Source organism: Daldinia vernicosa (assembly GCF_022497035.1).
Source record: "Daldinia vernicosa strain CBS 139.73 unplaced genomic scaffold F5Y00scaffold_7, whole genome shotgun sequence".
Lineage (NCBI taxonomy): Eukaryota > Fungi > Ascomycota > Sordariomycetes > Xylariales > Hypoxylaceae > Daldinia > Daldinia vernicosa.
The window spans coordinates 398,209-423,317 of NW_025953923.1; the positions used below are offsets into that span (position 1 = coordinate 398,209).

At 45.5% G+C, this 25,109-nt stretch overlaps 10 protein-coding genes across 10 annotated transcripts; 3 read left to right on the forward strand and 7 right to left on the reverse strand.

Moving 5' to 3' along the window:
- Window positions 1–81: 81 nt before the first annotated feature.
- F5Y00DRAFT_192740 (uncharacterized protein) lies at window positions 82–1,121 on the reverse strand. Its single transcript, XM_048005198.1, has one exon. The coding sequence runs from the start codon at window positions 1,009–1,011 to the stop codon at window positions 196–198; it is 816 nt and encodes a 271-aa protein (XP_047868213.1). The 5' UTR covers window positions 1,012–1,121; the 3' UTR covers window positions 82–195.
- Window positions 1,122–2,695: 1,574 nt separating this feature from the next.
- Window positions 2,696–3,385, reverse strand: F5Y00DRAFT_227765 (uncharacterized protein). Its single transcript, XM_048006530.1, has one exon. It carries the CDS (start codon window positions 3,148–3,150, stop codon window positions 2,932–2,934), a length of 219 nt encoding a protein of 72 aa, XP_047868214.1. The 5' UTR covers window positions 3,151–3,385; the 3' UTR covers window positions 2,696–2,931.
- Window positions 3,386–4,539: 1,154 nt separating this feature from the next.
- F5Y00DRAFT_192747 (HAD-superfamily phosphatase) lies at window positions 4,540–5,860 on the reverse strand. The gene is made up of 3 exons (XM_048005199.1): window positions 5,408–5,860; window positions 4,997–5,335; window positions 4,540–4,942 (listed from the first exon to the last, which is right to left on the reverse strand). Exons 1-3 carry the CDS (start codon window positions 5,627–5,629, stop codon window positions 4,859–4,861), a joined length of 645 nt encoding a protein of 214 aa, XP_047868215.1. The 5' UTR covers window positions 5,630–5,860; the 3' UTR covers window positions 4,540–4,858.
- Window positions 5,861–6,009: 149 nt separating this feature from the next.
- Window positions 6,010–8,045, forward strand: F5Y00DRAFT_192754 (origin recognition complex subunit 2). Its single transcript, XM_048005200.1, has 2 exons — window positions 6,010–7,773; window positions 7,837–8,045. Exons 1-2 carry the CDS (start codon window positions 6,185–6,187, stop codon window positions 7,949–7,951), a joined length of 1,704 nt encoding a protein of 567 aa, XP_047868216.1. The 5' UTR covers window positions 6,010–6,184; the 3' UTR covers window positions 7,952–8,045.
- A 10-nt stretch (window positions 8,046–8,055) lies between these two features.
- Window positions 8,056–8,746, reverse strand: F5Y00DRAFT_258695 (Mss4-like protein; the record flags this gene model as incomplete). The annotated part of the gene is made up of 2 exons (XM_048010749.1): window positions 8,056–8,218; window positions 8,280–8,746. The coding sequence occupies 2 exons, from the start codon at window positions 8,744–8,746 to the stop codon at window positions 8,056–8,058; spliced, it is 630 nt and encodes a 209-aa protein (XP_047868217.1).
- Window positions 8,747–9,878: 1,132 nt separating this feature from the next.
- Window positions 9,879–10,341, forward strand: F5Y00DRAFT_258696 (uncharacterized protein; the record flags this gene model as incomplete). The annotated part of the gene is made up of 2 exons (XM_048010750.1): window positions 9,879–10,048; window positions 10,155–10,341. The coding sequence occupies 2 exons, from the start codon at window positions 9,879–9,881 to the stop codon at window positions 10,339–10,341; spliced, it is 357 nt and encodes a 118-aa protein (XP_047868218.1).
- Window positions 10,342–10,630: 289 nt separating this feature from the next.
- Window positions 10,631–13,781, reverse strand: F5Y00DRAFT_258697 (DNA replication factor C-like protein; the record flags this gene model as incomplete). Its single annotated transcript, XM_048010751.1, has 5 exons — window positions 10,631–11,379; window positions 11,449–11,669; window positions 11,730–11,846; window positions 12,346–13,233; window positions 13,297–13,781. The coding sequence occupies 5 exons, from the start codon at window positions 13,779–13,781 to the stop codon at window positions 10,631–10,633; spliced, it is 2,460 nt and encodes an 819-aa protein (XP_047868219.1).
- A 659-nt stretch (window positions 13,782–14,440) lies between these two features.
- On the forward strand, window positions 14,441–18,604 carry F5Y00DRAFT_273733 (putative ankyrin repeat-containing protein). Its single transcript, XM_048013225.1, has 6 exons — window positions 14,441–14,746; window positions 14,833–15,029; window positions 15,119–15,658; window positions 15,816–16,334; window positions 16,400–16,498; window positions 16,557–18,604. Exons 1-6 carry the CDS (start codon window positions 14,453–14,455, stop codon window positions 18,517–18,519), a joined length of 3,612 nt encoding a protein of 1,203 aa, XP_047868220.1. The 5' UTR covers window positions 14,441–14,452; the 3' UTR covers window positions 18,520–18,604.
- Window positions 18,605–18,827: 223 nt separating this feature from the next.
- Window positions 18,828–19,537, reverse strand: F5Y00DRAFT_258699 (uncharacterized protein; the record flags this gene model as incomplete). The annotated part of the gene is made up of 2 exons (XM_048010752.1): window positions 18,828–19,330; window positions 19,528–19,537. The coding sequence occupies 2 exons, from the start codon at window positions 19,535–19,537 to the stop codon at window positions 18,828–18,830; spliced, it is 513 nt and encodes a 170-aa protein (XP_047868221.1).
- A 2,597-nt stretch (window positions 19,538–22,134) lies between these two features.
- Window positions 22,135–24,461, reverse strand: F5Y00DRAFT_273735 (POT family-domain-containing protein; the record flags this gene model as incomplete). The annotated part of the gene is made up of 8 exons (XM_048013226.1): window positions 22,135–22,992; window positions 23,045–23,228; window positions 23,283–23,422; window positions 23,479–23,587; window positions 23,638–23,786; window positions 23,874–24,051; window positions 24,110–24,131; window positions 24,201–24,461. The coding sequence occupies 8 exons, from the start codon at window positions 24,459–24,461 to the stop codon at window positions 22,389–22,391; spliced, it is 1,647 nt and encodes a 548-aa protein (XP_047868222.1). The 3' UTR covers window positions 22,135–22,388.
- Window positions 24,462–25,109: the final 648 nt, after the last annotated feature.

Below are 25,109 nucleotides of genomic sequence, written 5' to 3' on the forward strand. Positions count from 1 at the left end.
AGAGGGCTATGTTTTATGATATTACACGGGAATTTTAACTTACGGAAAGGTCAGAAATTAAGGCTTTGGATTTATTGCATTGGAACTACCTGTATTTATTCACCCGCCTATCATTAACCGGAAGATCCAAGCAACCATATTCAAAAAAAAAAAAAAAAAGAAAAACCCTCATCTAAAAGTAGAGAGGCATATATGCTATTTCAAATATGACAGGATACCAATAACTTCATTGTCGTCAACACGCTCAGATACGGTGCTAGAAAGACATGCTGAATGGACATATGTCGTTGACCCCCTTTCTTTTAGCTTCAGCTGCTGAGATAGTTGCTGAATATTGTGTTTTCGAACACCACCACCAACAATGATCTCAATTCCAAGAACCTCTGCTCTTGTGATGATTCTATCTAGCATAGCTACGTTCTGGATGGCATTTCCGAGCCCACCGGATGTGAGTATAGCGTCGAAGCCACACGCCGCCAGATCGTCCAGCCCTATCCGCCAAGCATGGCGATCATCGATAGCTATCCCGGCATCATCACCACAGCTGACTATTTCGTCGAATGCGCGGTGAAATACGGCTTTGAATGGGCGAGCGGCTTTAACCAGACGGTTGCATCTCTCTTTATCAACCCAGCATTTCCTCCTGCTAGTACCCGCCTCAGCAGCATCCTGGGACTCCTTCAATATTCCAAAAACCAAGCCATCGCCACGCGCCCTATCTAATAGGCCTGTGTCCCTGAACCTTTGGATAGAAGCCTCCATTTGCTCGAACTCCGCGTCGGAGTAGATGAAGTCACGGGCCTGGGGTTCTGACGGAGGACCGCGGGGCCTGATCATAACGCGTAATGGGACTCTGACATGCGAAGAGCCTTTCAGCTCCTCGAGCGATGGCGTTAATCCTCCATCTGAGTATGATCCTGAAGCATTAAGCTCGATGCGTGATGCCCCTAATTCGATGGCTTTGGAAGCAGTATTTGCACCAAATACTGGTATTTCAAACCCGATAGTCATAATCTCCCTAGAAAATGGCAATAACCCACCCAATATCAATGTTTGGTTTATCGTATGGCCGTAGTTTCACTCCGTCTGAGTCTGAACTGTGAATTAAGTGACAGTTGACGCTGTATGTTTTGGAAGAAAAGGGGGGAGGATCCGTGCGTCTCAAGTCTCTAAACTTGATATGGGATAGATGTATATGTAAATACCCGATATCGATAAGAGTGAAAGAAAGGACTCAGGGGTACGAACTTTAAGTGTATTATCTCATCTCATCACATGTATCTGGACCAGAGTTTATCAGAGAACACAGAACATATTATTAACCTACGCCTACGTTTCAATAGACTTAACTCATTACAAGAACTGGAGATAATAAAAGTATTATCCCGTCTGCGAAAGCAATCCTTGTCCTGGTAATGGTTTCCCACGGCTTGGCACCACACATTAACTATTCGCAGTTGAGGGCAGCTTTCTTGCGAGCCAGCTTGTTCCCACCTCTTCATACAATTAAAGCAGTATCATTCTCTTTAGAATGATACAACAGGGTTAAACCACCTCCACCACCATCATCCTCCACTATGCATGTAGTCCATGCATGAGCTTACCAGCTGTCAAGAGAAGGGATAATTCCGGGGTGTAGTTCCTCAGTTGTGTTGAAGGTACTAATAGGGGCACCACCAACACCGCCCACTCCCATACCAAAGCTACTCGCATCATATGCTCCTTGAACACCTTCGTTCTCTTTGTTAGCATCATAGGTATCAAAGTTCCCATATACCTGGTGAACACTATGGAGTTGCAAGCCTTGGATAATCTGGCCATCTTCGTAAATGATGAAGTCCTGATGAGCTGGGTTGCTTCGTATCAACCTGAAGCCCGGCATTTGGATGTCCTCATCACCTCCGCCACCCTCATTTTCTTTGTTCTCTCCCTCGTCTTCGGACAATTCCTCTTCGGTTGTTTCGCCGGTTGGTATATGTTCATTAACGGAAGGATCGCACAAAGTAGATAGGGAATCGCTGGACGAGAAACGCGGAATATAACATTCTTCGGTATGGTATCCTAACGCACACCCCGGGAAACCCGAAATGATGCCGGGGGTATTCTGGCTAGGGTTCTGGATAGCAATGTCGCTATTATAAGGGAATTCGGAAGACAACGTGTTATCGGCAGTCTGAACATCCATTCCATAGCCGGAGACAATCTGAGGCTGGAACGACGGTGAAGGAAAAGATGATTGTATCGTAAAGTGGTCTCGCACCGGATCCTCTCCAGTCGTCGGATCCTCTCCAGTCGAGTAGTCTGCCGTACCCACCATCTGGGCAGCGGCGATAAGGGCATCAAACCGCGATAAAGACGCTCCAGGTACAGATTCTTCAGCGATAGATTGACCGTCCATTTGGTAACCGCTAGGGATTTGATGGGGGTTGTGGGAAGTAGTGTCAATTGAAGGCTCTAGGACTGGTCCAGGTTGGGGAGCCGGGGCAAGTTGCTGCAAGCGCCGACGTTTTAGAAGTCGACTAGGGCATGGAGATTCTTGAGGCTGGCTAGACTGGCTAGGCTGATGAGACTGACGCGCTTGACGCGCCGCGTACTCTGGTGAGAATACATCATCTTCCTCTAGGGGGGTAACCGTGAAGCCGTCTGGACTCGGAGGCGGAGCCTGGACTTCCTGGCGCTCGGCGATAGGCATCTCCCTGCGGCGAGGGCGACCACCACGAGGTCCTGAACGAGGATTGATGATGCGACGGAATGGCCCTTGAGAAGTCTTGTTAGTGTAGTCCAGAAAGCATCAAGAAGAATAAAGGACATACCGAGCTTTTTCATGTACTCAACGACGTACGGAGTAGCATTTGGAGATCTTCTATCTCCTTCGACATTCTGGAAGTAATGCTCAACTGGATAGAAATTTGTCAGCTTTTCTCATTGTAATCACGAGCGAAGACAGTATGAATCCTTACACAACACAGAGCCAGTGTACCATCGGCGAGCGGTGCCCTGTTGCTCCATTGCCTTCTGCATATCGGCTGCAAGCTCTTCCCAGGTTTTCTCGTCGTTAGGAAGGTCGACAGGGGCACGCTTAACAGAGTGGGCGACGACAGTCTTCCAGAAGTATTTCTCCTCTGCAGGAGACCAGAATTTACCAGTCATGATGAAATAAAGGCGCGGATAAAGAGGGTATGTATGGCGATCGCGTTAATTACCTTTCGTTGGCTGTGAAAACCAAGAGGTCAGGTGCAGATAAAAGGAAAGAAGTTGGGCATGGAAAGGTGAATTTGGTATGGGAACAAGGCGGGTTATATAGAAATGATAATTACCTTGCGTAATTAGAGAATGGGAGAGAAGAATTTGAAGAATGATATGGCCTGTAAGGTACTTGCCTGCCTACCTAACTTATGTGGTTGACAGCGAGGCGCGTAGATGGTTACCTTCTACAGTGCAATGGCAAATGCAGCTGATTTACCCGCGTCATTAGATAGCAATTGGTCAATGCATGTAAAAAGGTATTGAGTCAGGAGGCTTAATGCAAAGTATTACGATTAGGGGCCACTGTAGGACTACTTTTGCAGGGCTTATGGTGAATTAAGCCGTGTTATGCACTTCGGAGTGCGCTCAGTGGGTAAACCATCCAAAATTATCACGATACAGCTCATTTGTAACCCTGACCTGCTGCAAACTTACAACAGGTGGGGACGAATGACTAAGCGTAGTACGACCTATAAGATTAGTGGCATATTGAAGTCTTAACGATTAAGCAATGAGTGTATTTCATAATCATATTATCCCAACTGCTACTGGCTGATGAGGCGCTAACGTTGAATACAAACTAGGTAGCGCATGCTTAGACGTAAATTAGGGGCGTCAAACTGCATAGCATGCATCCTAGCTTAGAGGTCTAATTCGGTAGGAAAGGTGGACTGGTTCAGATGAAAGTACTTCTCAATACTGTAGGTACGTATATAAGGTAGGTGTATCTTTCCTTGCGTGGACCGCGTAATATTCACTATTTTCAGCCAGCAAGACAACCAAACTTTTACTTACGGGGACAGACATCGTGCAGCTGAGGCACCTGTGTACCTCGTGTATATTGACTAGGTACTTAAGTTAATGAGTGGTATAGAATATTCAAGATATATTTAAATTGTATACGGGTTCTAGAAATCGTCTCATCTTGAAAAGTTTGCCTACATGTTGTCTCAATGACTTGATCATATGGACAAATTCGAACATGCCTTAGAGCCCTAGGGCCTTGTTACATCCCTGTGTGAGAAGGGCGTTGCCTAAAAAGGTCTAGACAAGCCGTATTCACGCAAAACGATATATTAAAGATACACATGGAGTGCTCGCATTGTCCCTCCATGTGAGAGCATGCTTTGCGAAATTGCGAGAATACAAATGGCGAATAACAAAGCTGATTTTCTGTTGTGGATCTGTATCAGTGATATATAAAGTATAATGCTATAGAAACTAAAGGAGAGGATGATTGGTATTTGACTCTTTACTTAGAATATCCTTAACGAAGGTAAGAAACTATAACATATGGAAATAAATATAAACCGTAGCTTGATATACTTCATATTAAATTAACAAGGTATAAATAGAATTAGGTACCTACTAATAGGCTGTCTCTACTAAAACATTATCCGCACCCTAATATTGCAAATGATAAAGAGAGGTTTAGCCAAGGAGCTTAATATTCTCACTTGCTAGGTACGTGGAGGGATATATTTCCTCTTATATAAGCTTGGGAGATTATAAAAACCTGACAGGTAGTCACCAAATATAGGAGAAAAAGACCCTGCAAGCCTTGCGGCTGATACGATCTAAGCTGAGAGAGTTGACGTAATATATGGAGAGATTACTCAAACGGGGATTTTGGATTAGAGGCACGGTGACCACGTGCCATTAAATACGGCCAGAGACGCTGCTCCATTTTAGCGTACTATCTGAGGTTAGCAGATATGTTCAAGTATCATGTTGAACCCGGGCAACGTACTATGCTCTTCTTTTCCAATGGTTTGACACCATCCTTGATCCATAAGCCCCAGCTACCCATCTTATTGGCCAACATAATGTCAGTCATTAGACGGTCTCCGACGATAGCAATTTGGCTTGGATGTGTCACGCCAACCTCAGGGTGGGCTTTGAAGTGAGCTAGTATATCGGCACCACAGCCAGGCTTTTTTACACTATGAGACAGCACGGGAATTCCAGTAGTCGCCTCAACCTCCTTTGCCAGGCGTCCATCAGGGTCATAAGTACTCGCACCAGCTGTATTGGAAACTATGAGTAGTCGATGACCAGGGTATTCTTTTTGAAGTTTCTGGAATCTTTCCTATTTCAAAATCAACAATTGTCACGGAGGAAACGAAATGGATATAAGGGTCGACTTTCGGCATTTGCTCACCAAATAAGCAGGATATACCTCATTGGCATGAGGATAAGCGAAGCAATCGTCCTTGTCAAGTACTACGGCCCTGATATCTACTTCCTTGCCTTGACCTTCGAATGCTTTGCTGAGAGGTGTTGGTATATCATTGAATGTGGAGGCTATTGCGTGAGGAAGACATAGTGATGGTTTCGTCAGGAGTTTAAAGACGTTTACAGTTCCGGAGAGGTTGGGATTCATATTAACTGCGGTTGGGAAAACAATACCGCAAATAGGGATTCGTGTCGGCCTGTACGAAAAGAAAACCACCTAAAACGAATAATTAACCGTTTCGGGAACCTCCAAGTTTGTATTTCAGTAGGTACTGCTGCGACATTGCGGATTATTCGGGTAGCTATGACCGATTTTGACGAAATCCTGTGCAGTTTAGGTCCGGGTCGGTATTATGTAATATTGCGGCTCAAATGGAACTTTATCGAAGAGGTCATTCCTTGTCCACCCCCTGTAACGTAGCGGTCCGACAGCCTGGGAAACTACCCGAATAGTTGGCTGGGACCCGCCTTTCCAGGCAGTCCAGGGTCCAATGCCTGAGCCCCACAGCAAGGAAGTAGCATTGACGCGTCAGTCGCGATCGATCGATTGATTGGTGATAGGTGATAGAAGTTGTAATCATCTCCGTCTCTTTTCTAGATTCTCAATTTTCCAATTTTGTTTTCTGCGACACTCTCGGGAGTTCTGGTGTATTTGCCGTAACGCCTTTAATCAACATGAATTTATTGTCATAGGTAATTTATAATGGTACGAACTAAGAAGACGCTGCCCGGAGCTGCAGAACCCGGGCCTAGCTCTAGGAGTTCGCCTCGCAAACGAGTTCACCACGAGGATCACCGTGAGGATGAAGACCAAAATCCAGATACCCTATCCAAACCGCGCAGCACCCAGATAAAACCCAAGATATATCCCAACGGTACCACAGATAACCGTCATTCCGCATATGATTTTCCTTCGGACGGAGATGAAATAGGACAGTCTATAAAGGAGACACCGAGCAAAAGGAAACGGGCTGAAACGAACGGTGGACTGTCCACTCCAAAAGGTCGAAAGAAAAGCGAAGCAGCAGACGTGGTAACGCCCTCAAAGGCAAATGGCAGTACCAACGCGCAGACACCAAGGTGGAAGCGGAACGATCGCTCTGCGAGAAAGAAGAGTGCCAGAGCACTGATCGAACAGGTGATAGGTGGGGATGGGAGTGACGACGAAGCAGATGAAGATATTGCTAGAGAAATATACGAGTCAAGTGATGAGGACGAGGAGGAAGACGAAGACGAAGAAAAACCCCCTGACGAACCTGCAACACCGTCCGGAAAACCTCGACGTGGTCGACCGAAGACAAAGCATACGAAGCGAGCCAGGAAAAAATCACCAACTCCACCCCGAGACTTGCCTCCCCACGAGCTCTATTTTGCGCAAAATAAACCTGGCGCCTCTAAGACGTCTGGTAACACTCTGGCATCTTTAAAACTCCTAACCCATGACGAATACTTCTCAATCCTCCGCGACTATAAGGATCCGCATGCCGAAGATATAGAATTCCTCGAATCAATACACCTCGAGTCTTTCCCGCAGTGGACATTCGAGTTGTCTCAGGGGTTTAGTGTCTGTCTATACGGGTATGGGTCGAAGAGAGCGCTTCTGCATAGGTTTGCGAAGCACGTATACGATAAATATTCAGATCACGTTGCTAATAAGATTGTTATTATCAACGGATATGTTCGGACGAGTTCTTTGCGGGAAATCCTGGGCACGGTCGCGAGCGCTGTGAACCCTGCCCACAAAATACCATCTGGAAACCCTTCGGTTATGTTAGATAGTGTGAAAGCTCTACTTTCCTCTCATGAGGTGGTCGTCACGGTGATCTTGAACTCCGTTGATGCTGCTCCTCTACGAAGGGTCGGATTGCAGCCCGTTCTCGCTCAATTGGCAGCACACCCGAACATTCGATTTATCTGCTCTGCCGACACGTCGGACTTCTCTCTTCTCTGGGACAGTAGCTTGCGGTCGTCGTTCAATTTTGTGTTTCACGATTGCACGACGTTTGCCCCCTTTACAGCAGAGCTCGAAGTTGTCGACGATGTGCACGAGCTCCTCGGCCGCAAGGCTAGGCGTGTTGGAGGAAAGGAAGGCGTGACGTACGTTCTTCGCAGTCTACCGGAGAACGCCAAGAACTTGTTCCGACTGCTCGTTGGCGAAGTTCTAGCGATTATGGATGACGCGGGCGGATCTGACGGGGAGAACCCCGGCGTGGAATACAGGATGGTGTATAACAAGGCGGTGGAGGAATTCATATGCAGTTCGGAGATGGCTTTCCGGACACTGCTGAAAGAGTAAGTTTGCTTCACGTCTATCTTGATATTACTACTAGCATTGTTCTAACATGTTCACTTTAGGTTCCACGATCACCAGATGATCACAAGTCGCAAGGATGTTCTAGGTACCGAGCTCTTAAGCGTACCTTTCCAAAAGGAAGAGCTCGAGGCGATATTAGAGGACTTAATGTCATGAGGAAAGGATATATAGAGGCCGCTACGATTATAAGCAAGTAGGTAGGCAGGACAAAGGCATATGATTACCGTATACTGCGTGTGCGCGAGATACCCTTGGATAATTCAATCATTCTTATTCTCATTTCTAGCCTGGCCTACTACAATGTGCTCGCCCGAGTCCGTCCTCTCAACCTCCTTCATGAGCTCGCTCTGCCCATCTAACTTTGACCACTTAGGCTTGCCGTCATGCATATCCACCACGCGCTGGCTGTAGAAAATATGACATCTAGAGTAAACTGATCAGCATAACCTACCTATGCTAGTTCCTCGGAAGGGTGAATACTTACTGTGCATCGAACAACTTCCTACGCTCGGCATCGCCGAACTTGATAATACCAGGGAACATAAGCACCATGTTCCGGCCCTCGTCCATGATAGGCGAGCGGCAGTACGCGCAGGACACTTTGCACGGCAGACGGTGCGCCGTCGTCTTATCTGGAGCGTGGTAGAAAGCGAGGCCCTCGGCGCCCTTCTCGAAGTGTAGGTCCTGCTTCTCGAAAATGGCAGCCCATTGGAAGGGCGCGCCGTGCAGGGCCTGGCAATCGACGCAGTGGCAGAATTTGGCGGCGAGAGGCTTGTCGCGCGATAGCCAGTACTTGACGCGGCCGCAGTGGCAGTGCGCTGTCCATTTCTTGTCGAAGGGCTCGTTGCCGGGCGTGGTGCGGTACGGGGGCTTCGACTTCCAGTCCTCCTCGGTGCTGCTGTCCCGGACTACTACTCCCGTCTCGGCCCCGGTTTCTGTTTCTGATCCCATGTTCTTTCTTCTCTGCGTGGAGTGAAACTGCGCTTTTGACAACGGTGGCGATTTTAGATGGGAATACCGTAGATACTGTGCTGGGTAAGCTGTGGTGGATATTAATGGTGATGGCGTAGATGGAGTTTTGGTACGGCAGGAATGATGACGTCGAAGACTGGATCGCCAGGTTCTACTCGGGAATACTCGCAGTTTGAGCATTCTTTAGTAGGGAAGCATAGAGAATAGAGGTCCAATGTTCTCTTCCATTATGATTCTATTTAAATACTAAATACGCGTTGCGGCTTAAAAACTCGGGAGGTCAAGATTTACAGTCTAAATACATACATCACTAATATAAGTCGTCGCTTACATCCATTCGTATGCCCATGTAAGAGGTAAGCTTCGTGCCGATACCAGGCTAACCTAGCATGACTGCATGATAGATTAATGCAGGGAGTTTAGATAACCCCATCCGCTAACGTAGCATTGGAAACGCAGAAGCTTTTAAGATCTATCTAACCTACGTATTATGACGTTGATGGAGCTCGATCGGGCAAAGCGATTGCATATATGTAAGACGTCGTTACGGAGAGGACTTTCCGGGGACATCTTAGCTAAAGATCTGGCTTCGATTAATTAAGAAAAGCCGTTTCTACTTCTCGGGAACTAGTTGGACGAAGTATGGTATAACTTGGTTGCCTATGATATATGCTTATGTATACTGATGAGTTTTGGTTTGAATCTTGTTTTCTGACATGATAACTTCTCGTTAGTTAACTATTCATAGTAGTTCAGTTCTATAAGAAAAGCCAGTAAAAATAATGACGCCAATAGCTTTAATACCCCGCTAGTATCTTGCAGTTCAACGTCAGCAAATCATACCTCGACGTGCCGGGCTAGACCCCGCTAAATAAGCTCAATCAAAGAAATGTCGACGGCTCATTTAATTCAATATTCGAAATACGCGATAGACGACACACCAACCCTACCTACCTTCGGGATTCATTGGCACGAGACCGGGGCCAATTCAACTCAACAGCTCCAGCAAAAGAGAGGGACGAAAGTAACCTCATCTTGGCCGAAACTGCGTCGTGGAGTAATTTTGCCACCGAGAAGGATTTACATACATACCCGCCATGACATCGCGACAATGCGCGCCCACAAAGCCCTAGAGAGCGACGACGCGAAGGAAGCGCAATGGGAAGCTGCGCGCGGCGCTGCCGTCGGGGCCGTGAAATGGGGCGCCGCGTCGGCCGTGCTAGGCGGTCTCGGCTATGCTTTCTCGCCGTTATATCGCAGCCTCACTGTCCAGTTTAAAGTGTGAGTTGAGTCCGAGTTGTCCCAATGATATCTATCGTAAATTGAGTAGAATAAGAAAAAGAAAGAAAGAAAGAAAGAAAGAAAAAATAACTAAAAACCGGACTAGATACCTCCAAATGTCCGGCATGATCGTCGGCAGCATGATCGAGGCCGACTATCGCATGAGGCAGTACGAGCAGCGCATACGCATGCAGCGGAGGATAGCTCAGAACCGTGCCGTCTGGGCGGACTACGAGAAGGAGCTGATGGAGTTGCAGGACGAAGGGGCATCTTCCCAGCAGAATAGGAAGTGAGATATCAACGATATTTACTGCGATATCAAGTATTCAGCAGCAGCAAAGCTTGGATTCTGTGCCGCTATGTATTAGGCCATGCATCTGTATTAAAAGCATGTAGATATATGTCTTGAATTTTTGGACACTCCTGTGCCAAAACCAGCTTTCTAAAAGAAACCAGGAAATCATGACCCTCGTAAACGCCAGTGCAATGCCGTGCAAATATCCCGAGCCATGTCATTTCGCCAGTCTCTTTTCACATACACATCTCTACCCTCTTTTATAAAGTTATATTGCATACATATATTTATTTTGCCTTGGTCTCAAATCGCTTCGGGTCCATATTAATCTTGCATAGCCGGGCGACACACCCGCTCAGCTGTAGTAGCGTCTGGACACCCTCGAGGATCTTCATGTGGGTGAAGCCGATCTCGCGGATGAACTCGAGCTTGGAGTGTTCGCTGAGAGTGGGTATGGTCTTGGTGACCTTGAACATAGTAGATATGATATCATGGCTGGAATATCCAAGATCCCATAGCTCGCGAAGAGTGTCTAGGGCGCTGTCCACGTTGCCTTCGTAGCAGGCCTTGAGCATGGCCTGGACTTTTATAGGGTGGGGGCTATCAACAACCTTGAACACGTTGTCGCCGCTGACGAAGCCGAAACCAGCGTGTGTGCTCTGTAAATTGTTGATGGCCTGCCGCATATCACCCTCGGCGCTGAACACGAGCGCTGCCAGCCCGTCGTCGCTGTACTGTACTTTCTCCGCCTCGATAATCTGCAGCAACCGCTTCACTACCTGTGCGTCCGTTAATCGCCCGTATCGCAGGATCGCGCATCGAGACTGTAGCGGTTCGATGATCTTGTTCGACTGGTTACACGCGAAGGCGAAGCGCGTCGTATTGGAATAAATCTCCATCGTACGCCGCAGCGCTTGTTGCGCACCCGAAGTCATGCTGTCGGCTTCGTCGAGGATTACGATCTTGTGTCGGCCAGCTGGTAGCGTGACTTTCTTCTGGGCGAAGCCCTTGATTCGGTTTCGAACCACGTCGATGCCTGGTTAATGGTGGTAGTTAGTATCACAAGCTCCTGTCAATCTTATATGAGCAGAAAAGGCGGACAAACCTCGCTCGTCACTCGCATTGAGCTCTAGCACCGCCTCCTTATAAGAATCCCCAAGCAGTTGGCGGGCCAGACATAATACGCTCGTTGTCTTTCCAATACCAGGCATCCCGGATATGATAACGTGGGGCATATTTCCATCTTTCGCAATAATCTTGAGCCGTTCGATCGTCTCGGTGTTTCCTACTACATCGTCGAGAAACACAGGTCTGTATTTTTCTACCCTGTAGAACATGTGTTAACGAATGCTTAGTAGTAAATAAGCGAATAAGACAGCGACGTACCATGGTAGCTCGTAAGTAACATTTCCGCTACTAGAGGCACCAGTCAAGGCCTTCTTAGCGGCCGAGGTCGAAGACTCGCCTCTCTCTTCCGCTTTTGCTGCTGGCATTGTTGCGTTGCTGTGTTATGTTAGAGTGGGTGTAATTGCTAATTGCGGAAAGACGCCGGCGGAAATTCAGCGGGATACGGGATACAAAATCAATTTACGCGTGTTTGCAAAGCGAGACGCGTCTAAGCTTTAAAATGGCCCCAGCTTCAAATGCTGCGTTGGTGGTGGGGCAATATATACGTCTTATACGATAATGCAAGGGATAATATTTGTTTATAGTGTTTATGCATATATCGAGGGTCAATAACATTTAATTCATATTTCATACCATCTTTACTGTAGTCAATTCAGGGTCCTAGATTATCTGCTCTAAGTAAATTGAAGTCTGGGAGGTACTCATAGAAGAGGTCTACCATGGCGGAAGCGTAAGAGGCCTTCCCGCCCAGATGAGATCCCTTTTCATTCTATGTATCATAGATATCCAACGGTTAGGTACGGTAATCCCCATTGATAGTGCTAGTAGAAGGTATCAGTACGCATACTTCAGAAACGGGTTGTGCCACACTTACATGTACTCGTGACTATAATCGCAGGTCCAGTAAGTAGCCTCCTTCTTGCCAGTTCCTAATCTCACAAGGATCTCGAGGTCCTCGGACTCGAGAATTTCCGCCGCTCGGGTCTCATCGACGATTTCCGGCTCGCCGTTGACGAGGAGCTTCAGCTCCGGGCTCCCGTCCGTGGGGACGAAAGACACGTTGGTCTTCTCGGGTATTATTTCCGCCACATCATTGACAGCTTGTCCAGGCTCGCTGATTAGTGAGTAACCAGTAGCGCAAAGGATTCGGCCCCAGTTGGCGTCTTTGCCATAGAGCGCTGTCTTGACAAGAGGTGATCGCGCGATGGTGCTGGCGATCTTTCGAGCACCTTCTTCGCTTGAAGACTCGGTTACCCGGATAGTAACAAATTTAGTAGCACCTTCGCCATCCCGCACGACGAGCTTGGCCAAATCAGTCGCGAAGTCAGTAACAACATCCCGGAATGCGACAAAATCAGCCGAATCTTCCGTAGTTACCCCCTGACCTCCCGCAGCACCGTTTGCCAGTAAAGCAACCGTGTCGTTGGTAGACGTGTCTCCGTCAATTGTGATGCTGTTGAAAGAACGGTCTACAGCATACTTAAGAACGGGAGGGATGATAGAGGGTGAAATAGGGGCATCGGTGGCGATGACACCTAAGAGCGTTGCCATGTTTGGGTGAATCATCCCAGCGCCTTTAGTCGTTCCAGCAATACGGTACTCTATTGATGGCGAAGACGGTAGGCTGAAAGTTTTTGAGATCAATTTAGGGAATGTATCTGTTGTGCAGATAGCTGTAGCACATGTTAGCCAGTGTTTATGGGTATCACCAAGCCCTTCGTAGGCTTTGGGAACCCCGTCCAGGATTTTCTGAATCGGTAACCTAGATATCGATCAGATTAAAAGGCTAAAATATGACATAGGTTGTTACATATGACTTAGGTACCTTTGACCAATTACGCCGGTACTCATCACGATTGTTGCCTTGTCAGCTCCCAGTGCCTTGTCGGCCTCTCTCGCCATCTTTTCAGCATCTTCAAGACCACCCTTTCCAGTAACGGCGTTTGCACATCCCGAATTGATGATAACACCTCTAATCCCGGAGTTTTTCTGCTCCTGAAGTAGAGACCGGCTGAAAGTTACCGGTGCAGCTTGGAATTTGTTCTTGGTGAAGACGGCAGCAGCAGCACATGGTGTGCTTGAGGTGATAAAAGCAAGGTCGGGTTTAGTCGTGTTTTTCGGCTTGACGCCAACTATCGTTCCCGAAACCTTGAATCCTTGCGGATAAGTGCCGCTAGTTGGGACATATTTCCTCTTTGCAGCAGGAATGCTTCCACTGACAGGAGCCGAGTAAAAACGAGCACCCGGGACTTTGGTAGTCAATTGACGCAATTGGCTGGAAACCCGGCATAACGAGCTTTGAAGAGCCATGGGAAACTTTCGACCGTGCCCGAGTAAAAGAACAACGGATCGAGTTTCTCACGATGAGCTCTTATAGGGCAGTTAAATTAAATTAATGAGAAAGCGGATTGATTTTCACTCATACTTGGCGGCTTTTTTAACTGCCGAATGGTATGAGCCGCTGAGGGGTGCTGCCACGTGCCGAGCAGGTGATCACGGCTGGTAGCGGACCGTCATTAAGCTACTTATATCCTCCTAAGCGTATCTCGAATGATTTAGTTGCAAAGGTTACACTTGTTTAGCATTTTCGTCCATATAGTTGTAGCTGCGGGATTTTCCGCCAATAATGTTCATTTAGCAACGTGCTTAAAGTTAATAGTTAATACATATGTAGACGGATACTTCAAGCGTTTAATGTGAGGTCCTATAAACTTCGTCCCATAAAAGTCCTCACGTAGCGTTATTACCGGAAGCTATCCCATTTAATTCACATCTTCAGTATCATTCGCCAGTCAGCCTGCTACTTGTAATACAAAAGTATTATGGTCACGTGTATAAGAGCTTACACGTTACATCTCTATGTAAAAGCAATTAACCAGAATAACTATAATGCATACGACGCCACCGTGGGGAAAATGGTAATTCTCAGTTTAACTCTTAATAACTTCTAAAAGAAACCCGCGATTATTCATCACACTAGAATGACCGACGCCAGCAAAACTATTGAAACCCTGGCTGAAAAAGATAGCAAACCCAAGCTCCATCACCATACGTGGACTCTAGCTATCGAACAGCTGAGGAAACAGGAAGATTACCTTGAATTATATGATTTATCCAAACAAGACCCCTTAACAACTCTAACCGATGTCCTTAAAGCAACGAACGAAAAGAAAGACGAGTGCATTAAGAAAAGATGGAAAGTTACTCTCAAAGGGCGTACGATCATCCTACGTGATGTGCTTGAGAAGATTGCTGTATGGGTCGACAAGTTTTTGGTAAGATTCTACATACATGATGTTATATCGTATTTTTTTATACCTATAATTATGCGGAAGGGTTTTAACGCTGAAGTATTTCGTAGATGTTTGGTGATATCGCTATCCAATATGATCCCGTCAGTGCTGCACTCCCATGGGCAGCTGTGAGGTTGATTATGAAAGCCACCGTGAATGACGTGGAAGCATTCGGATATGTGTTGCAGTCTATCGAAAGTGTAACAAATGTAATTGCTAGCTGCAGTATCATTGAACGTCACTTTCTACAGCCGGAGCATTCCAGGTACGCACGATGTGATTCTATAACATCTAAGAATCTTAGCATCGAGTTTATCTCTTAGTATTGTCGTAGGCTAATCGAAATCACTCTAGGATGAATGTTTTTGAGCAGCTCTCTAAGTCCGTTGTATCGCTTTATATCTCTATTCTAAAATATCTCTCCTCAATAATTCACTATTACGGAAAAAACTGGGTGATTCGGTTCGTAAAGAGCGTGGTAGTTTCTAAGGCCGATCTTGAAGCAAAACATTCCACTATTACAGCCGCAAAAAGGGAGCTTTGGGATCTCCTTGAGCTTGCCGAGTCCGAGAAATCACAGGCCATTCTTGAAGGCCTTAAGGATGTGACAGCGGCGCAGATAGCTCAAAACAGTGACTTCAGGTCCTTTTCCACCGAGCTACGAAAACTTGAAGAGCCAGTCAAGAGGATTGATTACCACGTTCAAATAATCAACGATAACCTTGAGCGAGATACAAGAGCACGGGTTCTAAAAGCTATTTCCACCATCCCATACGGAGCACATCATAAAACAGTTAGACGAGGTCGCTTAAAGGATTCTGGACAGTGGTTATTCAAGAAAAAAGAATACAAAATCTGGCGTGAAGAAAGTGCGTCTTCGGTTCTATGGCTACAGTAAGTTTTTGATGATTTATTATTCAACTCCATCTCTTGTTTTCATGGGTTATATCTAGTAAACGTTGTCTCATCCCCTTTTGACCTCTCAACTCGGTTGCAGGAGCTCCAAAGAATCCGTTAGATATTAGAGTTACTAATAACATATTCTTTGCAGCGGGATACCAGGCTGTGGAAAGACCAAATTGGCATCTATTGTGATTGATGAACTAGCAACCTGCGATAATCTTGCATACTTCTACTGTATGCGAAACCCAGCCGAGCCTTTTCGAGCTCAATGCAGCAAGATCTTAGCTAGCCTCGTACGTCAATTAGCCTGCCAGGGGACCGACAAACCAATTCTTCCACCCGTAGTAGAACATTACGAAGATGCCATCGCCGGTTTCGAAGGATTCGAAGATCAGCATTGGGATGCCGAGGAGTCTACAAGAATGTTGTTAGCACTAATGGAACATTATCCGACAGCGACGATAGTTATTGATGCCCTAGACGAGGTGGAATTACAGGACCGCCAGGAGTTAATGGATGTGTTGGGTCAGCTTCTCCAAGAATCGCCCAATCTACTCAAGATATTTGTTTCTAGCCGAGACAATTACGATATCGCGCTACACTTAGAAGGATCACCCAACGTGTATATCGATGCGGATGATAATGCTGGAGACATCTCGGCATTCATGTAAGTAGGGTTATTTCCTAGAAATATGCTTACGGTGCAAAGATAGAAAACTAACATTGCAATAGCAAGGATCAGTTAGCTTCGGCGAGGCTGCTACGAAATAACTTACCTGATTCTCTTCGAGATGAAATTATTGAGACGTTGATTAGGGGTGCCCGGGGAATGTAGGTCGTCTTATCGTCCCTCTAATATTTCGAAACTTCATATTAATAAACTCATTAGGTTTCGATGGGTAGATCTTCAAATTCAATCCCTTCGTCCATTAAAAGTGGCAGCAGATATCAAAGCTCGTCTTGGTGTTCTCCCCTCTACTCTAGAAGGCTCCTATTGGGAAATTTATCAGAGTATCTTAGAGTCAGGGGACCACGCTGCAGCACTTGCGAATTTTACCTTCCAGTGGCTCATGTATGCTAAAGACTCCCTCTCCATCGAAGCCTTTGCGTCTATTGCGTCCTCTGCTCTCTCGTCCGAAATGAGTAGTACTTTCAGCGGGGCCGAGGTTACCGACGTCTGTTCGAATCTCATCGTTATCCGGGGGAAAGATTTTGAATTCGCTCATTTATCAGTGAGAGAGTTTTTCGAGGGTATTTCAAAGCCTGGTATAGAGACATTTCTTTCCGCCCAGAGCAATGGCTTTATCTCAGTTGCTTGCCTTCGCTATCTCACGAAACAATTACTCCAAGCCCCCGGCATCATCACCGAAACCATCAACAATGAGGTAAAGAGGTCTTCTCCGGGCTATCTAGGAGTTAGAAATACTCAAGGAACTCGTGCAGAATACGAATCACGAAAACGTTCTATGTCCCAATTCGTTGACGACCTTACTTCAGGTCTTCAATCGGAGCCTATTATTTATACAACACATTTTTGGGTATTCCATGCGCGCCACAGTTCCAACTTCCGGGAGTCAGAGCCATTATCAAGGCTTATAAAGGAGTTTCTTATAGATCCTCATTTCCTACTGATCACTCCTACTTTTGTTCTTTGGTGTGAAATAATGCAATCTAAAGGACCGGATTCTGGCCTGTTATCCGACGACAAACTATCCTGGGAAAATTTGAAAATCATTTCTCGACCATTTCATCCCATATGGCTTGCTTGCGCCAATGGTTGGTTTGATGTTATACAGTACCTATATGATGTTCACCGTCTGGACATCGAACGGCTTATATATTCCAATTATGGGGATCTAGTCGACAATGCTAAAGCTTGGAGCAACGCTTTGGGATACGCTATCATAAATGGAAATGTAGCCATCGTGGAATTCATCCTTTCATGCACCATAAATCCAATGAAGCAATTGCTATCCAGAAAGAAGATAGAGCCTTTGGTTTTGGCAGCAAAAGCAGACGATACTAGTATGCTCTCTATCCTCCTTGAAAAGGAACACGGCGGGTCCGAAATAGAAGGAAGAGCTGCAATAATGGCCGTTTCCAATGGACATAAAAGCAGCTTGGAGTTACTTGTCCATCATAATCCTCAACTAATACGAGAGCTAGGAGTTGGACGCCCAGCACTACTTGAAGCCTGCAAATTAGATCATATCGATATCGCGACTTTTCTCATTGAAAATGGTGCCCCAACTGAACAGGGGGAGAAATTTCTCTTCCATGCTGTAGTTCGAAGCCGGACTAATATTATAAAACTACTCCTTGACAAGGGGATAGGCCTAGGAGGGCTTGACAAGGCCCTCATAACAGCCATATCCCAAGCAGATAAAGAAAATGCACAGCTACTTCTGAGGCATGGAGCACAAATGGAAAAGGGAGCAGTAATACGATCTATCCGAGCAGGTTTAGTTGATTCCACTGTACAACTCATCAAAGCAGGGTTCGACGTACAAGGAAACTACCTCGAGAAGCGAAGGACAGCTCTACACTATGCGGCTGAAGAAGGATCCTTTAGAGTTATCCAGGCTCTACTAGAAGCAAGAGTTCCTATGAATAGCTGCGATCGTGATGGGCAAACGCCGCTACACCTAGCTGCTCAAAGGGGCCATTTTGCCTGCGTGAGATTGCTTCTTAGCAACGGTGTAGATGCATTGGTGAAGAACAATGATGGTAAGCTTCCATTGGATTTAGCAGAAATAAAACACCATACATCAACGGCAGAGTTAATAAGAAAACGGATGGCTATGTTGAAAGATGAACCCTTTCACCTAAGATCTCACGAAAGTGCAGCCTAGGATTAGGGGGAGGGTTATGATGGGAATCTTAGATTTAGGCTTATATTTAGATACATTAGGTACCTTTCCATCTAATGGACAGAGCTGGCATGTCGATCTATAATAAAGGGCGAAAGTAACCCTAAATAATACACATCACAAGTTACACGGACCGTTATTGCGGACTAGGCGCCTAAGGGAGTGGTTATAGCACCTTTCTCCTTGGCCTAGTTCCTTGATTTAGTCACGGCGAATTTGTTCATTAATTCATGCAGATGCGTGTGATGAAACTCTTTATTATCATAAAAGTAGCCTTGAACACTCTTCCACTAGTTGTTACTTTGATGGACATCACCGTTGTGAATCCGGATATGTCGGTACAATTCGCGGATGTCTGAATGAGGATGACCACAACCGGGCCAGTGGCAGATTAACTCGCCAGGGTTGTCGTCTGTCGATTCTCTAGCCTGGTGATCTTTTAGATGTTCGATGAGGAGCTCGGTGGTGGCGAAGGTCTCAGCGCATTTCCCCCAATAGCAACGCGTGCCGATATGAACCGTTAGCTTGTGACACTTGACAATGCGAGGTCCCTTAAGGAGCTTTCCGCAAATATCGCATGGAATGAGCGGATGATGCCGGCGTTTGGTAGCTTTGGGCTGGGATTGTTGTGAAGAGTGTGAAGTCTCGTCGGTATTTTCGTCGGTAATCTCGTCGGTAGTCTTGCCGGTAGTCTTGTACCCTGCTGCTCTAGCTCGGTTATTGTTGTGAACCCGAGCCAGCCTCTCAGGGGACAAGCTGGGAAGTGGTGTTCGACCCTTCTTTCGAGCTTTCTCTTGCTAGGAGAGCTCATTTTCGGGAATACCAGCAGTGGGATCACTGGTCGGCGACGAAATAGGGGGGACTGCTACAATTAAACAAGCGTTAACCAGTTTATATCCCCAAAATTAAATATAGTCTATGAGGAATGATACACAATATACAGGGTTTGTGATCGGTAGAAAGGAAATTAGGTAGTTTAGGAACACTTACCCTCAGACATCTTTGTGCATGAGTGACTGAACTTGGTTATCAAATATCAAGACCCCATAGGTATTTCCTCGAACGTAGATGTCGTATTGTTCATCCAAGATAGGAGACTATACTCCTGCGACGAGTAGGGTTTGGTGTTTATCGTGGGTTGTAGAAGGAAAAGGAAGACGACCTTTTGCTCTTGTCGGCGAAAAAGCTAATAGAGATCTGAATGGCTTCGTTACTGTACTCAGGTAGTGGGGGCAACTCTTGAGAAACTCGCAACTGCCTAAGGAAACGACGACTGCCTAAATTGCAAACAAGTACCTGCTACTACCTACGACCCCCGCCGTTACGACCTGGAGTATACCGAAAATGAGTACCTAGGTAACCATATGAATAATATGTTGGTACCTTAGGTTCCTATGGTAACCCGAAGGTGAATATCTACCCACCCAAGATAGGTACCTACCTATTAGAAAGCCTACATCTACAGTAGTTGGGTAGAGGAGGCTGTGAACGAAGTAGTTATGAAGGCGGCGCTGCATGGCAACGCGGTGACAACCAGAACGCGGGGCATACATTAGGTATATACCTCCCAAGGTACAGACAATGCTACTAGCAGTGTGCTTTGTAGCAATGTATTGCAGAGAATGGAATACCTTATAAGAGAGGAAAATTGCCTAAGAGAGATATTAAAGTACAAGTTTGAATAATTGTATGGTTTATATATAATATAATATGACCAGGTACCTATGTACATGAAGAGAAAACAAAGGTATATCAAGCAACTTGTAGACTGGTCAATCGGTTGAAAAGTGCGTTGATTATCTTAAATCTTGGTGGCCTTACAGGCCTTATTTATATAGCATACATTACAAACAGCCCTTATCGTACCTTATTGTACCTAATCGCCTAGGTGACGTGGATTATACCCTGAGTCACTTCCAACACGCCTTCTAATCCACGATGCTTGTTAAGCCTTATGCTCGTATATCCCTTATATCCCGTGTATTACGCGTGTATCATGTTTTGCCGCTCCTCTTTGCCTTAGCGCCCTTTTGCTTTGCCATCGTATTTTGTTTGTATACCCCTTGCCGTACGTGTATGTATTCCTATTTAGTATAGATCGTCAAATCGGCTACCCGAGTCTAATCCTTTCAAAGTCTTTCGTGCTTCTTGCATACTTATACTTAACATATAAGGCTTTCCGCATTCCCTAATCCTTTTCGATCCCCGAATGTACTTAACGTAGTCGTTACGGTATTTTGATATAGGTTTGGCCTTTCGCTTTACGGTGGTTATTATAAAGTGGCTATCATGAAGGGATATGCCAATCGTGTATATCCTTAATCTCTCGATCTCTAAATACACGTTGTTGCGGTGTTTCGATATAAACTTGCTTTTTGTTACGGTGACTATTATAAAAGAATACGAGTGCGCGTTGATGTTTGTTGTGTAGAGTTTTGTCGTGTAGAGTGCTTGTTTGATCTTTCGGCTCGTAATTGCTGTTGCTATTGAGTGGTATTGTTTCGAGCTACCTTGGTCGTCCGATCTATCGTCGTTTGATAGGTAAGCTGTTTTGTTTTCTTTGCTACCTTGGTTATTCGATGCGTTTGTCGATTGATGAGCTATTGTCGTTTTTTTATTGTTTTGCCTTCTAAGTTACTGCTTTCGCTTTTTAGCTTGTTTAAAGGGTTCGCTGGCTTAAAATAGCATTTTATTTAGCGCTGTTGTATAGTAACGCGCATTTGCATTACTCTATTCCGTGCAATTTGAACGTATTTCTAACACAACTATATATTATTTAAAGTCTCTTGCTAAGTATTCTCATCTTATAACACTTATACTTCTATATTTTTAATTCAAATACCTTTAATATATGACCGTTGTATTTCTCTTAAGCCGTGGTAAGGAGATACGATAATAAAATCAACAAGATAATATAAGGATAGGGGCTTTAGCTAAACGATAATAATTTTCTTTGATATTAATACCTGTCTTAGAAATTAGCATACTACTTTCCATACTGGACCTATTAAGCATAATAAGTCCATGATTTAATATAATACTCGCTTTTGACTATCTGTTAGGGTATAGTGGGTTAAGGGTAGCCGCAGGGGTTTATCTACTATATAAGAGGCGGGCGCGTCCTCGTAAGAAGCTAGAAAGCCAAGCATTACTAGTTCAATACCGACTATTACCTGGTCTACCTACCCTAGACACCCACTCCGTGTATGACAACTATCAAAGGGTATTAATCCTAAGACTATCCCCCTAAACCCCTTAATTATTTATCTGCCTTGCTCCCGGCGTTATCCCCCCTTTAATTTAACACCATATATCTCCCCAAGTCTGAGGGCTTTAATCGTGTTATATTGTCTACTTATTTATCTTATAAATAAATTCCCGGGGTCCATTAGAATATGAGCAGTATCGCTTATAACTATTCGAGCGAATGTCTGCCGCATGTTCCCGAGCTCCGACTTGTCGGTAAAAACAAGGAGGATAACACGGTAACGGTCAAGGTCCGGATCAACTAAATACACCCACGAGGAGACCCCCTCGTGTATTAATGTAATACACTTACGAAAAATCGTCAAGTGCGTGTACACGCGTGGATTAACGTGTAATTGATTCAGCCCTTGGATTAAATGAATTCTATAACTTTTAGTCACTATTCTTAGAGGAATCTGCCAATTGTTAGTTTATTCCGTGCTAAACCCCTGCCAGCATGGGTAGGGGGTATGGACAAATTCCCATCTCACTCTCAGATCCTCCTCTACACCATTTCTCACCACACATTAACCCCACGACTAATGTTTCCAACGATTCCATCACTCACTTTCGTTCTTGACCTTGTCTACGTTCCGGAAGAGCACCTATAGCAGGATGGTTGCCCCACCTAAAAGTCCGGACAATATAGCATACATCGTGACCAAGTGAGGATCCATGGTCAGCGGCGTAAACGCAAGGGCTAAGCACGATCCAAACCCGGCCATAGCGAGCCAAATGGATTGAACCAGAGTTTTCATCCTCTTAGGGGCATGGTTATAGGCATACTCGGTACCCGTGGTCAGGCACAAGACTTCCGCCACCGCGCCTCCGAAGTAGATAGGGGTTTGAAGAAAAACAGAAACCTGGTTAGGTACGGTACGACCAAGAGCAGCCGGGCACGCTAGAGGGGTGTCATAACACGACCCTGTCTGATAAACAAGCTTTTGAACTATGGTTGTGTAGACCATAGAAAGGGTCAGAACGGCGAATCCGACTGACATACGTGCAATCGGACTGAACGAGATATGTTTCTTCGTAAGGAAAGGATATAGCCCTTTCTGGATCATAGGCGCGACGACTATGCCGGAAATGGCCCCGGTGATTTTTATCATGTCATTTGGGATGCCGTAGGTGACCATTTGCCCAGCCTGAGAGATCAAATTGTTGAATGTCTGATTATAGCAGAGCCAGTGAATGGGGAAAAGGATCCTGTCATACTATTAGATGACGAAGAAGAATATTAGGAAAGATCTATACGTACAACACTCGGCAGGTTAGAAGGCTTCGCTTAATATCTTCGATAAAAGAGTCAGTCCAGGTGACTTGACGATCATGTTGAAGCTGAACGTCCGGCTTTGCAGAATCCATTTGGAAGCCACCGGCTATGCCATAGCGCAAGGCGGACACCACATCAGGCATGATGTTACCTGTTGGGGATTCCCGAACTAGAAGGATGTCAGCCAGCCAACCCCTATAATATACTGGCTAGCGAAACTGACTAAAGTAATTGCGGCCGAGAAGAATCGGGATCAGGGCTAACCACATGCAACAGCAAGGAATTAAGTAAGCGACCCAAAAACCAACATATTTCTCCAGCAATGGTGTGGAATCGGCAAAGAAACCCACTACATTCACAGCCCTGTATAGCTTGTTAAAACCCCGGTTTCGTCTAAAGGATAAGTATATTCCACGAACCAGTAAAACGCATTGTAGATATACGTAATAGTCAACTCTCGACTAGTGACTACCTTCTCGCCCGTCTTCTTGATGTGGATTCGAGGCTCGGTTTGCTCGTATTGGTCGGCTGAAAGAGATTAATGCAATGTTCCGAAAAATCCGGATTTTTTTACTCACCAATAAACGGAACCACAGTGGTTTTGAATGCTCCGGATCCCACAGCGAGCAATATACATGCGGGTATTACGCCACTGAGAGCAGCTCCCCCGTGAATAGCAGCAGGCAGTGAAGTTGCAAATAGAATTGTTGCCCCGATAGATTCAATGCTAGCATCTTGTTAACTTGAATTCTTCTACGGAATAATCCGCACGAAGGGATGGAGGCAGGGAACTAAGATAGGAATTCCACTATACATAGCAGCATAGAGCATAGTTTTGTAGCGACCAAGCCAACTATCAGCAACAACGGCAGCAGGAATAGGGGTAATGTAAGACCCGATCATGAGCGCATTCATAACATTAGATGCCGATGCCTGTCCTAGATCGAGGGCCCCGGGGACTTCGCCTCCGGGTGCATTTTGAAGGTAGTTCTCTATAAAAATAGTTAGCGAATTATACGTCTCATACTTTATATTAGACGAATCACTCACGCAAAGGGGTAGTCGCCCAGTACTATACAAAGCGTTCGAGAATACCGACGAGGCAGGCCACTCAAAGTCTGGTGGGAATTCGATCGATGACGTTGAGGAGATTGTGCACTTCGTCTTCAGTGGCTACGCGACCGTCGTCATCGGTCGTCGGACAATCGGTGGCGGAAGATAGCTGGTCATTCTTCACGCTATGGGATTGAGAACGCTTTTCTGCCTCTTCAAACGGAGCAATCAAGCTCGCATTAGCAACAATGCTCACATCAGTGTGAGGTGCCATCACGAACCGTAGTTGTAAGTTAGGCTCTACGGTGATCTCCGTAGAGCCGCGAACGTCGGACACGTGACCCGACATTTTTACCCCTTTTTCGAGAGGATAGGTTGATCAAGGGTAGAAGGATTCGAAGATATCTTGTTTCCTTTGTTAGGGGATAACAAAGAGAAGCGTGACTAGAGAAAAAGATATAGAATCGTTACACGACACTATAAGCGCAAATAGAAAAGCAATAAATAAAACATGTCAGATACTCGGGGACCCAGGTTTATATACATATATCCGGTACCCCACCGGTAAAGGATTGAAGCGTAATATCAGCCTATCATAATCCATGTTATGTTTCGAACAAGAAGATACGACGAAATCAAGAAGAAAAGAAAGACTAACTACATGAAGCAATCGTGTATTACATAATTAACCTCAAGAACATTGACAATGGTATAATCCTACCTCGAAGTTCACCTTCTAATTTGCTTTTTGAATATCACAAATTGGCCCTTATACTAGCACCTTCCTATTCATACCGCTATAGGAGGGGACATTCTATTTAATCTAAAAAGTATAACTATGGGAATTCATGCATGACGACTCTTAATAGAAACTTTAACAGCAAATATCAAGTAGGTGTCTGATGTATCGTCTACAAGTCTAATATGCAGATTATTTCGCTATTATAACATATTTTACAGATATATCGCTAATGGATCTCCCCCTTTTCCACCCCAT

Excerpts from the sequence above, each read along its gene's own strand:
- F5Y00DRAFT_192740 (XM_048005198.1), bottom strand. The coding sequence starts at position 1,011 with ATGACTATCGGGTTTGAAATACCAGTATTTGGTGCAAATACTGCTTCC.
- F5Y00DRAFT_227765 (XM_048006530.1), bottom strand. The coding sequence starts at position 3,150 with ATGACTGGTAAATTCTGGTCTCCTGCAGAGGAGAAATACTTCTGGAAG.
- F5Y00DRAFT_192747 (XM_048005199.1), bottom strand. The coding sequence starts at position 5,629 with ATGAATCCCAACCTCTCCGGAACTGTAAACGTCTTTAAACTCCTGACG. Across the intron at positions 5,336-5,407 it reads AGGTATATCCTGCTTATTTG|GAAAGATTCCAGAAACTTCA; the intron begins GTGAGCAAATGC and ends ATTTTGAAATAG. Across the intron at positions 4,943-4,996 it reads CATTGGAAAAGAAGAGCATA|TACGCTAAAATGGAGCAGCG; the intron begins GTACGTTGCCCG and ends AACCTCAGATAG.
- F5Y00DRAFT_192754 (XM_048005200.1), top strand. The coding sequence starts at position 6,185 with ATGGTACGAACTAAGAAGACGCTGCCCGGAGCTGCAGAACCCGGGCCT. Across the intron at positions 7,774-7,836 it reads TTCCGGACACTGCTGAAAGA|GTTCCACGATCACCAGATGA; the intron begins GTAAGTTTGCTT and ends TGTTCACTTTAG.
- F5Y00DRAFT_273733 (XM_048013225.1), top strand. The coding sequence starts at position 14,453 with ATGACCGACGCCAGCAAAACTATTGAAACCCTGGCTGAAAAAGATAGC. Across the intron at positions 14,747-14,832 it reads TATGGGTCGACAAGTTTTTG|ATGTTTGGTGATATCGCTAT; the intron begins GTAAGATTCTAC and ends AGTATTTCGTAG. Across the intron at positions 16,335-16,399 it reads GGAGACATCTCGGCATTCAT|CAAGGATCAGTTAGCTTCGG; the intron begins GTAAGTAGGGTT and ends ACATTGCAATAG.